The sequence below is a fragment of the Meleagris gallopavo genome, chromosome 21 (genome assembly GCF_000146605.3).
Source record: "Meleagris gallopavo isolate NT-WF06-2002-E0010 breed Aviagen turkey brand Nicholas breeding stock chromosome 21, Turkey_5.1, whole genome shotgun sequence".
In the NCBI taxonomy this organism is placed as follows: Eukaryota; Metazoa; Chordata; class Aves; order Galliformes; family Phasianidae; genus Meleagris; species Meleagris gallopavo.
Window position 1 is genome coordinate 1,794,813 of NC_015031.2, and position 14,645 is coordinate 1,809,457.

At 44.8% G+C, this 14,645-nt stretch overlaps 1 protein-coding gene across 1 annotated transcript in view; it reads left to right on the plus strand.

Moving 5' to 3' along the window:
• CUX1 (cut like homeobox 1) overlaps positions 1-14,645 on the plus strand; it is a 101,040-nt gene that overhangs the window by 82,623 nt on the left and 3,772 nt on the right. The window contains 4 exon segments of the mRNA XM_031556484.1: positions 109-411; positions 4,670-4,858; positions 9,653-9,917; positions 14,371-14,640. Coding sequence (XP_031412344.1) covers positions 109-411; positions 4,670-4,858; positions 9,653-9,917; positions 14,371-14,640 — 1,027 coding nt within the window.

Here is a 14,645-nt window from a genome sequence, read left to right on the forward strand (position 1 = left end):
CTTAGGCATTTCTTTAAGTAGGTAGAATATAAACGAGAAGGAAAGTTAAGCAATCAAAACATGACAATTATGTTAAAGTGGGGACTTCTTTCTTTTTTTTAATTACAGAAAGCACTCCAAAGACTTCTGCCAGTTGCAGTCCCGCTCCCGAATCTCCCATGAGTTCCAGCGAATCGGTAAAAAGCCTGACAGAATTGGTACAGCAGCCCTGTCCTTCGATAGAGACCAGTAAGGATGGCAAATCCCAGGAGCCCAGCGAGCCGCTTGCTTCAGAATCCCAGTCCACAACCCCTTTGCCACTGTCGGGCCACTCAGCACTCAGCATCCAGGAGCTGGTTGCTATGTCCCCGGAGCTGGATACGTATGGCATTACAAAAAGGGTCAAGGAAGTGCTAACGGACAACAATCTTGGTAAGTTGCTTTATTCCCATTTCTTGAATGAAATAAAGTGTTGGTGCTGTTGATTTTAAGCTGTATTTTAGTAGATGTTGACAAGAGCATTTGATTTTGACTCTGGCCTTGGTTTTTTCATCCTTTAAAGATTTTTTTTTAGCCAGTAAAGAAGTCCTTCTGGATTGTCACATCTACTTAACAATATTTTATCTTACCCTCACTGCCCTTAAGCTCTGATTGTGGCTCAGCAGCCAGGTACCAGTCCCACCTCCCTAAATACAGGCCAGCAGGCTGTCGAGAGGACCAAAACCCCAAAGCCTGTGAGGTCTCCACATGAGAAATGCAGATTTCCCCATGCTTGTAGGTTCAGGACACCAGCAGGGCAGGCAGAGAAGAGGAGCAGAGGAGGGCAGTGATTGCAAAGAGAGGTACATCACGTGGAAGTAGTGTGCCTTAGAGCTAGGAGGGTAAATTCAGACTCAGTTGAGATGTATGTGAATCCTTAGGTAACCACGTGGGGTCATTCAGTTGTTCTGCTTTGAGACATGCAAAGCGAAGGCTGCCTTTGCTGCAGATGAGGTTTTGGGTATCAAATTAATTGCAATATTGATATGACTGACAATATTTGGAATAGTCAGAGGAAATAACACACGTAGGCAGGTGAAATCCACGCTTAATACTGCCACAGTGCCTCTGAATCCCTAGTTCTTTGTACCTGTTTAACAACTGCTTCCCTCACAAGGCACTGGGAAACTTGAAGGAGTCCTCTGAAATTCCTAGCTGGAAGGCAGGCAGGTTGCACCAATGTTACCTGCACTGCATTAGTGCTTAGCATGTATCCATCCCACCTGCATGGAGAGATTCAGAAGAGATGTCTGAAATGGTGGAATCACTCTCCAGACATGCCAGTCTCCCACTGTTCACAAGTATAACCTAAAAGATAAGTTTAGTTTTGATTACTGATATTTATGTCAGAAGGATTACATCCATATCATCTGAGCATGATGTCTGTATCACTAAAAACTCCATTATTTTAGTACATAAAGAAGCCTTTTTTTTTTGGCTAGACACAGAATACAAGGTGGTGTTCAAGATTTTACTGGGGTGGGGGAGGTTGCAAATTGTCATTAAATGTAATTGGGGAAGGAAAAAAGAATAGGTCCTGATCCTGGGCATGCCCTGCATGAGAGTGTGTTCCACTGAACCCAGCAGAATTACTGTTCATTCACCCTGGGATAGGCCAGCTGTGGTGGCTTGCTCAGTGGAGCTATGTAGAGGCAAAGCCACAGGTAAGAGTTTGCAGGCTTCAGCCTCTGCTTTTTGAGCAAAATACTGTTGAGTGCTGTGCCTGCTCTGGTGTTCCAGGGAGGTTTGAAAAAGTATTTTTGTTTACATTTGCTTTGATGCCATTTTTACTTAGTCTTTTTTATTTCCCATGATTTTTGTTTTCCTACAGTGTGGCTGACAAGCCTAAAAAGCAGCAGAAGAGCCAGGAAATGTGCCCCAAACTCTGCATTAGGTGTGGAACCAGTTTCAATGTCTCCTTTTGTGCCCTCAGTGTGCTGCTGCACCACATTGACTTGGTGCACAGCTTTCTGTGTCTCAGGCCACAGGGCCTTGCCAACCTGTCTCTCTGCTGGTGGCCCAGTTCCAACACCACTGGCCACTAAAGACCACGACTGTGTGAAACCATTCAGAGTGGCTCAGCAAACCAGACTTGAGTTTGGTGGGTCTCCCATCCCCTGATTTTTAAGCATTCATTTTTAAGCATTCACTTGAAACAGCAGACACCATTTTAGCAAATGATGATACAGCATTAACACTGGGATGTTGTTAGTCCTCTCAGCCCCAAGATCATGTTATCAGTGATTTCCTATTGGGCAACATCCAGCTTAGATAGCAAGGGAAGTGAATGCAGTGAGCTGCTGGGAGATTGCAGTATTGGGAATCGTAGGATGATAGAGCCATTAAGGTTGGAAAAGACCTTTAAGATCACCAAGTCCAACCATCAGCCCATCACCACCATGCCCACTGTGTTGCAGAATGTTGCAGAGAGGTCCAGGACTAGCCCTGAAATTGGCATAATTGGCAGGAGGTTGTGTCTATGAGGAGCTACATCAGTAGGAAAGGCAGTAGACAAAAATACAGAATTAACAGAAGGTTCAGGAAGCCTGTGCTTAAGAATACTTAAGTTATTAATAACACTGATGAAGATGGAGTACGACAGACCTGCTGCCTCCTGAGAATGGTTTCTAACACATTCTCCATTAGCTCAGGAGTCTTTCAGGTGTTTTATGCTGTTCTGCTGTATCCTAGGATCCAGTAAGTGACACAAACATATTGAGCACCTAAAGAACGCAATGTTATCTCCTCCCTTGGAATTTTTATTTCTAGGCTATGATCTGAAGGTCATTTCCTTCAGCAGCATTGCTCGTACCTTCCCTGGGATGCTCATTCCTGCCTTGTTTATATTCCAGTATTCCCTCCTGGTGGCTGTACAGCAAACCACAGCAGCTGCCTGGGTCACAGGTGGCCATTTCACTCCTGGGGGGGCTGCTGTGACCCACATCAGGTCCCACTGACTGCACAGCTCTGCGTGGGTTGCAGTGCCCGTGCTGGTGCCTGAGTGTGGGCTTAGGGAGCGTGGGAATGCCAGAGGGAAGTCATTTGCAGAAGCAGACTAAAAGGTGTTTAAAGCAGCTGTCTTGGCTCAAAAGTAGCTGTTTTAAAGGTAAATTGATGAGTTCTTCCTGATTTTTTTTTTTTTTAATGTAAAGGGAGAGAGCACGTTAACTCTGAAATGCAGATGTAAAATTAGCCCTGAATTACAGCTTTTTTTCTCATTTTCCTGATGTTGAGTTGAAAGTTGAAAGACACTTAGGAAATTAAGTTCTGATCTTTGGTTTCTGTTCAGTCTGTAAAATCCATTTTGAGGGTTTGTTCTAGAGGTGTGAGCAGACACTTCTGAACCCTGTCCTTGCTTCCCTGTGCACCTTTGTGGTCCCAGCTGCTGCCTTCCAAAGCCTTGCCCCAGTCCATCCACATGGGATGTGCTGCAGCTTCTGCCCACTCCTTCCTTCCCTCTTAGCCTATGAAGTGAAAGAACTCAGGAAGCCAGAAGGCTTGGGGGAGGTGTAAAGCAGAGGGAGATCATGGAGTCAGGCACAGGAAGGGCTCTGTGGACCTGATATTTTTGTTGGTCCTTTACTGTCCCTCAGGATCTGCTGGTTGCCACTGGCTGATACTGCTGGCACTACTGGCAAGTAGATGTTGCTTTTTGCTGGAGTGAGGGGTTCAGAAGCCAACGATCAGATACCAGACCTCAAGGCCTCAACTCGATTGGGATAGGAAGACGTTCGGGTTAACTTGCAAGTCCACGATAGCCTCACTTCCATCAGAAATGCCCAGCAATGACTCAGATGACTCCAGGCTCTGTCTCGTAACAAAAGCTGTTGCGTATTAGGGCAACTTAGCTTAGGGAGAATGCTGAAGGGAAGGCTGTTAGGAAACCAGCTGTCTGTTCTGGCTTGTGCTGCACAGGCATTTTCCAGTCCTCAGTAAGTGAGATCTTAAGCATGTAAAACTAGTGTTATTAATGTGCTTACAAATGCCTCACACCGAAAACCATTTTTAGTTTTTACTCTGCTAGGCGATAGCATTTCAAAAGAAGTAAAAGTAATGATTAACCAGAAGCACTGTAGAAGCTATAGAAACAGGAAAAACTGTTATATTGTAAAATGTGATTATCCACAGCCACTAAAACACTGTTAGAGCACAACAGCCAGTACAACACAAACATTTACATGCCTTTGAGGACATTTAGATGACTGTTGCTGAATGGGTGCTGCATTGGTTTTGGTTCACTGATAGCTTGAAATGTTCGAATTGCCCTGCTGGAACAAAGCTGTTGCAGCACCTCCTGCATAAGAGCTGAGTAGCCTCACTGCTCTCACTGGTTGCCTGCTGAGCTGCAAGTTTGGTTTATTTTTAATCTCATTAATTTGGGGGGTTGTTTTGCACACTGTTTCCACTGTGAGGTCCTTATCCCCAGAGGTGTTGAGTTCACATCTTTGTCATGCCAGATCTTAAGAATTAAATTAAAGCTCAATATTTACACCTTTAGTGGGCGGGGAGAGCTTTTACGCTGCTCAGTCTTTCTTTCGGGTTTGCAAGCAATTCTGAAGTAATAATTGATGAACGATCTTGTAGATGTGGTCTGTCTTTTTAGCTTGCCCTGTCTCCTAGTGAATTGATGCCATTTCCAATTTCGTATTAGGTCAGCGTTTGTTTGGGGAGACAATCCTGGGGCTGACACAAGGCTCTGTCTCAGACCTGCTGGCTCGCCCGAAGCCCTGGCACAAGCTGAGTCTGAAGGGCCGGGAGCCCTTTGTCCGCATGCAGCTGTGGCTGAACGATCCCAACAACGTGGAGAAGCTGATGGATATGAAACGAATGGAGAAAAAAGGTAACGTGGAGCAGAGTGCTGAGTCATGCTCTCCTTTGTTTCAGAGATGACTGTGTTGTATAATTCTCCGTAAAGAGCATCGAGGCAGCATTGATCCAGAGTTACAAAGGGTGCTCAGGCAGCTTTTTCTTAGCTTTATTTGGTGCTAGCTCAAGCAGATACATCTCAGAAACAAAAAAAAAAACAAAAAAACCACCAACCCTAAGTATTCACCAGCTGTCATGAATTCATTGCTGTATTCTCCTATAGATTAATTACTGAGGCCCTAGTGTATCACTGATAACTTGCCTTAGCAAATGAGAAATGTGAGTTGGGGAGCTGGCTTTGGGTTGTTAGTTAATGGCACTGCAGCTGCTCACAGATGTTGCACTGAAAACCATGCTTTGATTCCTGTGAGCTTCTTGCCAGTCCTGCATGGATGGCCTCTAAGAGGATAAAAAAATGCAGCACTTGTAAAAGGGTGTTTGAGAATAATAAGATCTGTAGCCCTCATAGGGATAGGGAAGGTGACAGTGCTCAGGCACACTTGTGTAAAGCAGCTGTGTCATGAGTGTGCACCTGTGAGAGATAAACTTATTTTGGTTTCTTACTAGGAGCATATCTTACTAATCTCAGCCTACTCTGTGTATCTTAAATTCATTAATAGAAAACAGCAGTTATTCAGAGCCTGGTTTTACTACATACATATGATTTTAAAAGAGAAGCTCATAGGCTGGTGTTACCAGCAGTTAACTGATTAATGATGTATCCATCTCTCAAGGTATCCCTTAATGATATTAGCTCAGACAGCATTAATCGTGTGCACTGAAAGCACTGCAGTTGACTGATTCCTGAAAACATTAACACGTTTGATCAAGAATTTTGGGATTATATTAAAAATTACAGTCAAGGAGGTTCTGGGAAGAAGTGACCTTGCGTGCTTGTAGGAAGAAATTCAAATCCTTGTTACAGAAACCAGTGTGATACGTGCAGGGCAGGATCTCACCTCAAACTGTGTTTAATCTGCCACTGGGAGCACAATCCAGAGGAATTTCCCACTTCCAATTGTAAAGCAGAGGGAGCCATGATGGTTTTTGCTGCATCAGAAATACAGCAGAGATAAAATTGTCAACTGGGTGGATTTTTATAGCCTCAAAGAGGATTTCGGCCGTAACGCAGGAAAATAACATAAAAATAATTTGAAAGTAGTACTGACAATATCCTTTCAGAACTATTTTCTAAAGTGGATTCTTATCAAATGCTGTGCAATACATATGCTGTGTAGATGGCACCTGAATAGAGATAGGGCTATAAATCATCTGAGTCTCTGTGCTGAGCTCCTGAACTGTGTCAGTGTTGGCCTCATCACAGAGCACTCAGCAGTGAATCCAGCCCTTTATTTTCTGCAAAATCCTTTCTTGCAGGTAAGGATCCTGCGATGTAACCTTTCAAATTGCACCAGAGCCACATTAAGAATTTAACTTCCCCTTAAGCTAATGTCAATTAAAGAACAATGCAACTGTATCTACTACCAGTAGAACATTATTATCAATTATTTCTCTTCCACAGTTTATTAGGAGACTAGATTGATGATTATGATAAAGCTGAGCTGCACATCTCTCTTTTTTTCCTCCTGTTTTGCCAGTCTGATGTTTATGCCATAAATGTCCCTTTGTAAGAGATTCTGAAGCTTTGCAATGTACATTAAGTAACCTCATGGAGGAAGCTGGGGGTCACGCTCACTAGACTGAGACACTCTGCACTGTGTTTTCTGCCAAGGAGGAGTTCATTCCCTTCCTTCCAACCTCCTGGTGTGTGTGCTGCTGGTAACGTCACACTCCTCACTGAACAGTACTGAAGCCTGCTGTCAGGAGAAAATTTAATTCCCTTTATTTCCCCATTATTTCACTTTTTAATAATCTTGTTCAATACTGCATAAGATAAAAATTATATTAAAAGGGGCTCTGTTTTACCTCAGTGGGCAGCTGCTAGCTCTGCTTCATCTGAAACTGAGCACATGCTGGGGAGTCTGCCCATAGGAACACAGGGATGCTGGGCTGGCAACAGCAGGGGGAAGATAGAGGTAGTAAAACTCAGCAGATGGAGCTGGCCCTGACAGGTTGGTCTCAGACTTGCATCCAGACCTTTGCCCAAATAATGTGTGTGGTTTTTTTATTCTTTGGTCTCCTGAGAAGTAGAGACCAATCACACACAAAAATCAAATGTCTCCAAACATCAGGTGTGTTTGCAGTTTGGATTGCAGCTTGAGCCTCACTGTTTCCTGAAAACGTGCTCAGTGATCTCCTGATGTTGGCTACACACAACGCATACGTTTTAAATCAGAACTAAAAAGGAAAAGCTGTTATAAAGTTTCCAGAGAACTTTGCTAAAACCTAAAACCTAAGTACTAGTTCAGCATGTGGCCTCGTGCCAGGGTTGTGCCTTTGGCCCAATGGAAGACCCTGGAGGTGTTCAAGACCGTTGGAGATGTGGCCTGAGGGATATGGTCACTGGGCACCGTGGCCTGGGTTGGGGTTGGACTTGATGATCTTACAGGTCTTTTCCAACCTTAATGATTCCGTGATTCTGTTTGTTCTAATAATCTATTGTTCTCCAGAAATGGTTATGTCCTAACAGTGGGACTTCCTTTTCTTTGTTTTTATGTTAGAGGTTCTGGGCAGCCTGGTCTGGTGGTTGGCAATTCTGCCCATGGCAGAGAGGTTGAAACTAGATGATCATTGTGATCCTTTTCAACCCAGGCCATTCGATGATTCTATGAAATTTGTACATTTGTAAAATTGGTTCCATTCACACAAGAAACCCAAATAAATCTTTGCACCTGTAGTGAAGTTAAGAGCGCAGAGGTAGGCGCAGGGCATGGCTTTCTTCCCAAGCTGTCACAGCTGTGTGCTGTCTTTAGGAGCCTTCCTGGGAGCTCTGATCTGCAATAAATGCCATCTTTTGGAGGGCAGGGAGAGATGCAGAACGTACCACCATCACCTGACCAAATTCCAGCACCTCCAGCTGGAGATAACCTGCACACTTCTGACGTCTTCTGCACCAGGGTCTGTTTTGTCTCATGGCCTCCTTTAAGTTGCTGCACACTGCTGAAGGGGTAGAGGCTCTTTTGGTTGTGTTGTCAAAGTAGACAAGGGAACCTTGTATATAGTTTGCATATCAATACAAGTTTGGAACAACATCTGGGAGTCTTTGAAATCGAAGGCATTAAGTGTATCTGTAATCACTTCACAGTGAGTGGAACAACTTAAGTAGGTGATTTTTAATGAAGTTTGTGGAAAAATAATAATAAAAAAGGAAACCAAAAAAAATTTTTAAATAGTTATTTCAAGCACACGCAGCACTGCATCATGGCAGAGTGATGGATCATTAGCAACTCACGCTCTGTTCCGTATCAGTGATCTTACACAGTAGGCAGTCCACAGGTAATCTGTCATATTCAGAAAGAACAAAATGAGGGCCATGCAGATACCCCCAAAGGTTACAGAGCACATTCAAAATTCACTTCAACAAAAGTAAGACACTGTGTAAAAATGTCCCAATGGAGACAGCTCTGAGTAGAGGACAGGATGGTGGTACCCACTGGAGGCAGAAGACCTCGCCAGACCTTCAGGGTTGGCATGCATGAGAAAGGCTCTCAGCATTTCAGTTTGTTTGATTGCATCGGATTTGTCTTCTTTGTGCACCCTCAGTCTAAAGGCAGAGCTGAGCAGAGAAAGAATTTATTTTTTTCTTTTGAATAATTTGGTTTCTGGCCGGTGTGACCTGCCCTGCATTGCTCCCTGGCTCCAATCAGAGCTGCTGCCTACTGGAGATTTACTGCCTGCCTGATTGATGTCAGGCTGCTGTAAGCTGGAACAGAATAGGCAAGGTTATCAAATTGCAGCTCCTGAATACCTAAACTCTTAAATATCTAGAAGGTATTTAACAGAGCACTAAATATTTTATTCACAAGGTTCATCTATACTTGCAGTTTTCAACCCCCTCATTAGCAATGCTTGTGCATAGTGCTGCCAGGTACAGTAAATCCCACCTGCCTTTGCCCAGTGTAAATCCATCAAGACGGTGACAGCATTTGCTGGGACTCTCCTTGCAGGATTTTTCAGGATAATTCAGTCCCTGTTGGGGAGGAGTTGGCGGTGGCTCACAGCCCCGGAGCTGCAGCAGCGCAGCGAGAGTTATTACAAATACAGGCATCTTTAAAAGAGCCTTGAATAGGGGAGGAGGATGCTGTGGGCTGTTTTCCTTTCATAACCTGTCACTGCTCTAGCAAAAATGTAGAAGAGAAAGCAGCAAACACCGGGTGGGTGCGCAGCCCCTCGCTGGGATGCCCGGGCTCCGGGCGCCATCGTGTGTTGGAGATGGAGCTATGGCTGCCTCCAGCTCCCACCGTGCTGACTGAGAGACCTGAAGTGTTAGAGAGACCCTCGTGTTTAACAACCAGAGCCATTTAGGCTCTTAGTAACTGCCTTACGACGGTGCTTATGTGTTCATCACCCCTGAAATTGTGAATTTAAAGCACATCCTACTATCTGACCACTGTTACTCGCGTCCCATATCCACTGAAAGAGCAGAAAACTCAGGCAGGTTTCCAGTCGATTCACCCTCTTTTCTTTCCCTTCTATCTTCTTTTTCTGTTTCTTGCATTTTCCCCACAATTGCTTCCCTCCTGTTCCCCCCGCACAGCCCATCCGCGCAGCCTCAGCCTGTCACCTCCGCATTTATCCCGCAGCTTGTATATTCATTGATTTTGCATTTGTATTCAGCCGGGGCTGATCCCATGCGCCTCTCTTTCAGCCTACATGAAGCGGCGACACAGCTCCGTGAGCGACAGTCAGTCGTGTGAGTCCTCCTCCACTGGAATCGACTACAGCCAGGGTGCCAGCCCACAGCCACAGCACCAGCTGAAGAAGCCCCGGGTGGTGCTGGCACCAGAAGAGAAGGAAGCTCTGAAACGAGCCTACCAGCAAAAGCCATACCCATCACCAAAAACCATTGAGGAACTGGCTACGCAGCTCAACTTGAAAACCAGCACCGTGATCAACTGGTTCCACAATTACAGGTAGGAGATCTCCCAGGAGTCCCGCTCATAAAGGATTTATTTTATTTGCTTTGGCAGGGTGCTGCTTTCCTTCAGCACGTTGTATCTGCTTCTGCTAGCGTTTAGTGGTTGTACAAAGTGAGCGGTTTCGACAGCGGGGAGGTTCTGACTAACTGCAATGCCAATGCTCCAGCCTAATTTTAAGTCATGCCTGAGGATGAGCAATCTTCACATACTGATGTAAGCAGAGCTTTTAGACAGAAAGTCTTGCTTTTGGGATGGGCATTGATCTAGGGATGTCCACTGCTGTGCTGAATATTTATAAAGCTTCTTGCAGTAAGCAAGACTGGTCTCCTTTACTTGCATATGCATACACACAGATATGCTCACATGTATGTACATGTAGGTGTTTGTTGTGCGTTTTATACCTTGGTGGGGATTGGTTAGAAGTGTCCTCTACTGGATGGCATCAGAATTACAGTGCTTTCGTCATGCATCTTTGCAGAATAAGAGCAAAAAATAGGTTTTCTTCTATGTCTTGGGTCAGTGAGCTCAGAAAATAGGCACGATGTGTGCTGGAAGCTCTGCAGTCACAAAGGACAGAGAACTGATAACCTGAAGTCACGTGTTGCCACAGACTTATTTCATTATTGTGATTAAATCATTAAGTCCCATTCAGATGAAATTTGATGTTGGTCTTTTCAGTTCCTTTCTCTTATTAAAGGGAACTTTCTCAACATTTGGAGAGTTGAAGTAGGTTTTGGCCTAGAGACTCCACTAAAAGGAAACAATGCTGGAATGGCATGTAAGAATTAGAAGGATTTGGATAAACATATTTTCAGCTGTGTTTGGGATTGGGAATCTTAATTAGTTCAGCAGACTTTTCTCCGAGAAATTTGTTCTAATGAATATTAAACAGGTACAGTTAAGACACCAGATTTAATGCCATTCTGCTCCTTCACTCGGAGCCAGTAATGTTCCTAATTATTCTAACAGCGGCTTGCTAAACTTGTTTGTTTTTAGAAAACTGCTAACATTTAAAGGGTATTTTCCACTTTAGCCCTTCTCAGCTTTTCACAGGCAAGTTGCTGAAGCAGAAGAAGCATGGTTTAATGAGATATCTCAGAAATATTATGTACAATAGTAAAATAATGTTTATAGTAAACAATATAAAATTTAAAAATTATAACCAGCCAGTAATCATATTTACACTGAATTTCATTGACTTGAATTCGCTACAGATGCAGCCTCTTTCACTGCTCAGTTTTCCAAATACAGGCCTCTATTCCAGTTCCCACTTCTAGGCAATTATACACAAGTTGGAGGAATGCCTATGAAAATATGTTCCCTTCGGCCTGACAGCAAAATGTGCTGTTCTCACTTAGGCAGACGAGTGCGGGAGCACTGGTGGCATGTGTCATCTTCCTCATTATCATCAGATCTCCTGCTCAGGCGTGCTGTGAGAAAGCGTGACAAGTCATGATTGATCAGCGTGTTTGGCCACACCAAGCCATACATCGATGTAGACTAGGTGCTGACAGTTGTATACAAAAGAAAAATGCATAAACAAGGTGCTGTAAGCTGGTGGGTAGCACGAGCCTCACAGCATGGAGTGGTCTGGACCTGTTCCCAGATGCGCTGCTGCTGAGTCTGTAGGACTTTTAAAGAGAAGCTGCGAGCCTGTCTGGAGCAGCACTGAAAATCAAATCATGTGCCTGTTCCATTCCTTCGACAGTCACTGTCTTAGCTTTCATGCATGAAGTGCTCTTAAAGCATTTGCGGGACATCACCGAAAAATACACTTTAGGAGTTCTCCTAGGGAACAGAGTCTTCCTGTTCTGCAGCTCATGTGTTACAACTAATTGAGAGACTTTTCATCTTCTTCAGGCCACGCAATTTTGTTCATCTCCTTTATTCTCCTCCCTCTTCTTTTTACACTAAAGAGCCTTCATACAGAAGCAGTTCCACGCCTCTGACTATCTAGCTGTTCTGTAACATTAATTTTTCCTTAAAGAACCTTTTGCCAGGGAGGGAATGTGGTTGCAGTGATGCTTCCTTTGGGATTCAGCTCAACACTTACTTTCCAGTGATGGCTGCTACAACAGAATCTGGCTTTTGGCCTACCAGGTGGGAAGTCAGCAGTAGTGTTTATTTGCCACAGTAGAAGAAACTTCAAAAAAAGTCCTCAGCAGGCAAAGAAGTAATTCACTTCAGAATATAAATAAATAGGTATAAGGGATTTTGCTGTGTTTGCAAACTTGTCCCAGACTTTCGCTTTGCATCTATACCAACTGCAGAGCTCTGGGAACAACAAAAATAAGAATATATCTTGAATTAAGACTTGCATTAGTGAAGCCCTGTAAGTACGCATCAGAGTCTGGTGCTCCGTTGTCTTAGGAACTGCATAAGAGAGCAGGAGGTAGGAATTGCTATCCATCTTCACATGGAGATACTGGCACAGAGATCTCTGATACTGTGAGTTACACTGATGAAAGCCAACAGGATGGTCAAGGACAGCAGCATAGGGATTTAATACTAAGTTAATCTGGAGCCAGATGAGATTCCAGAAGCAGTGCATTGGGTGTGAATTACACAGACTTTGAACCTGTGTTCTATAGGATTGTGGTCAGGTATTCAGGGAGCATGTCATCATTCTCTGTCTTGCTGGAGCTGAGGTATTTCAAAAGCTATGCAGGCAGGAAGCTCTTACTCTTTCCTCTCCTGACTTGGGAAATGTCACAGATGCATCACTTTTCGTGCAGGGAGGTTATAGGTGTGAAGAGCACGTGAAAATTGATGTTCCAGAATGCATGCAACTGATGGTAATAGAAAATTAATGCTAGCACCTGTGGTCTTCTGTTAGGTGAAAAATATTCTCTTAGGGAAAATTATAGACCCTCTAAATCCTTCAGAAGTGTGGAGTCAGCAAGTACTGCTGAAATACTCTCTTGCATTTCAAGTAAGTCAATAATATCATTAGCTTCAAAAGCAGTATTCAGTTGGTGTTTGCATTCATTGCAGTTTTCTTTCCATCGTGTGCTGCCTTTGGTAGCAAGATGAGCAATAAACTGAAAATTCTTACAGCCATCTGTGGGACAGTGCTTCACTTGTGATTTGCCAGGACCCTTAGCAGTCCCTCCTGGTAAAAACCAAAAGTGAAAGATATAGTTCTGCTGGTCTGTGCTCTCATCTCTTATCACGGGTCATGGAGGTTCCCTCTTGGTTGCAAACTGGGACCTGACCAATGGTCGTAAGCTTTCCTGCTGGTGGCCTAGGCAGTGTTTGGGGGATTATTACATGCTTCCAGTAACAGGAGGCACGGGGTGGAACACCAGGCAGTTTTAGCCACATGTGGAGTGCATTAATTCCCTTGAAATGCACTGCTTGCCTTGTCACTATTCATGTTCTGAAATCGATTTTTGAATAAAAAATAAGACAGAAGTCAGACTAGCTTTTAGACTGACAACCTGTCACAAGGCTGTGGTTCCCCGGAGGGATTTCGGAACGACGGACTTTCATCTTGCTTTCTCCTTGGTGGCTGTCTTTCCCCCGATTTTTTCCTCATTACTTTTATGTTTAAACAAATGGTGTCTCATTTTTAGAGAAGTCTGATTTCTTTTGTATTTATAAGCTATTTTCCTCTGGATCTACTAGAAATGTATTCACAGTTTTAAAATCATCCCTTTTGTGGTCCAGCATACTGTAAATGTTCATGTTCCTGATGTCAGACATCCAGTGAGAATGGGAGACTGCAGAGCCTTTCATCTCTGTCCACGAAACTGCATCCAGCGCTGTAAAAATACAGCATGAAATTATGAATGTAACTTGATTTAAAATCATAAAGAAAAGATTCTTAGGTTGTTTTTCACCGATCATATTATTACCAATTGATTATCATCTACATAAAACGTTACATTTTTGCTTTGTTCCGCAGTGCCTGCTGTGGTTGTTAGAAGGGCTGCTTGGTAAAATAAATGGGTTGGGTGGAGTCAAGGTCGGGCTGGATGGAGCTTTGAGCACCTGTTGGAGCTGTGGGTGTCCCTGTGCAGTGCGGGGGGTCGGGCCAGGTGATCCACAGACGTCCCTTCCAGCTCAGTGATTCCGTGATGGCGTACGGGTCGTTCTCAGTGACCAAGCACTGTGCAGGTTACCTGCAGTGCTGCTGTGCTGAAAGCTGTGGGTTCCACCAACCTCCCTCCTGCTGCGCTTCGCAGGAGCTGCATGTTGCGGCCTGGGTCCCTCCTTGCACAGCAGGCTTAGAAGTGGGTGTGTGGCCGGGGATGAATGAAATTAAGAACATCTTGACAATATTTCACATTTTTCCCAATTTCGCCAGTCTTTTGAATTTGAGGTGCGGACCCTCCTACCGCCCCGGCTGTCCTGCAGCCAACGCAGACCGGTTTGTGCTGTTGGCTCCCTGGGAGGGAGCCTGCTGCGTGGCGGCACTCACTGCCCCTTTTGTCTGTTCCCCCAGGTCTCGCATCCGCCGGGAGCTGTTCATCGAGGAGATCCAAGCGGGAAGCCAGAACCAGGCCGGGTCGAGCGATTCTCCTTCGGCACGAAGCAGCAGAGCAGCCCACGGCTCGGAGGGAGACAGCTGCGACGGCGTGGACGCGGAGGGCCCACCTGAAGGAAAGCCGAGCGGGGCGGAGGCGGACGAGTACAGCAATGCAACCACAAAGTCTCAGGGAGGGCAAGCGGAGTCGGCTCTGGAGGCGGGGGAAGAGGCAGCGCCGGGCGCCCGGCCCA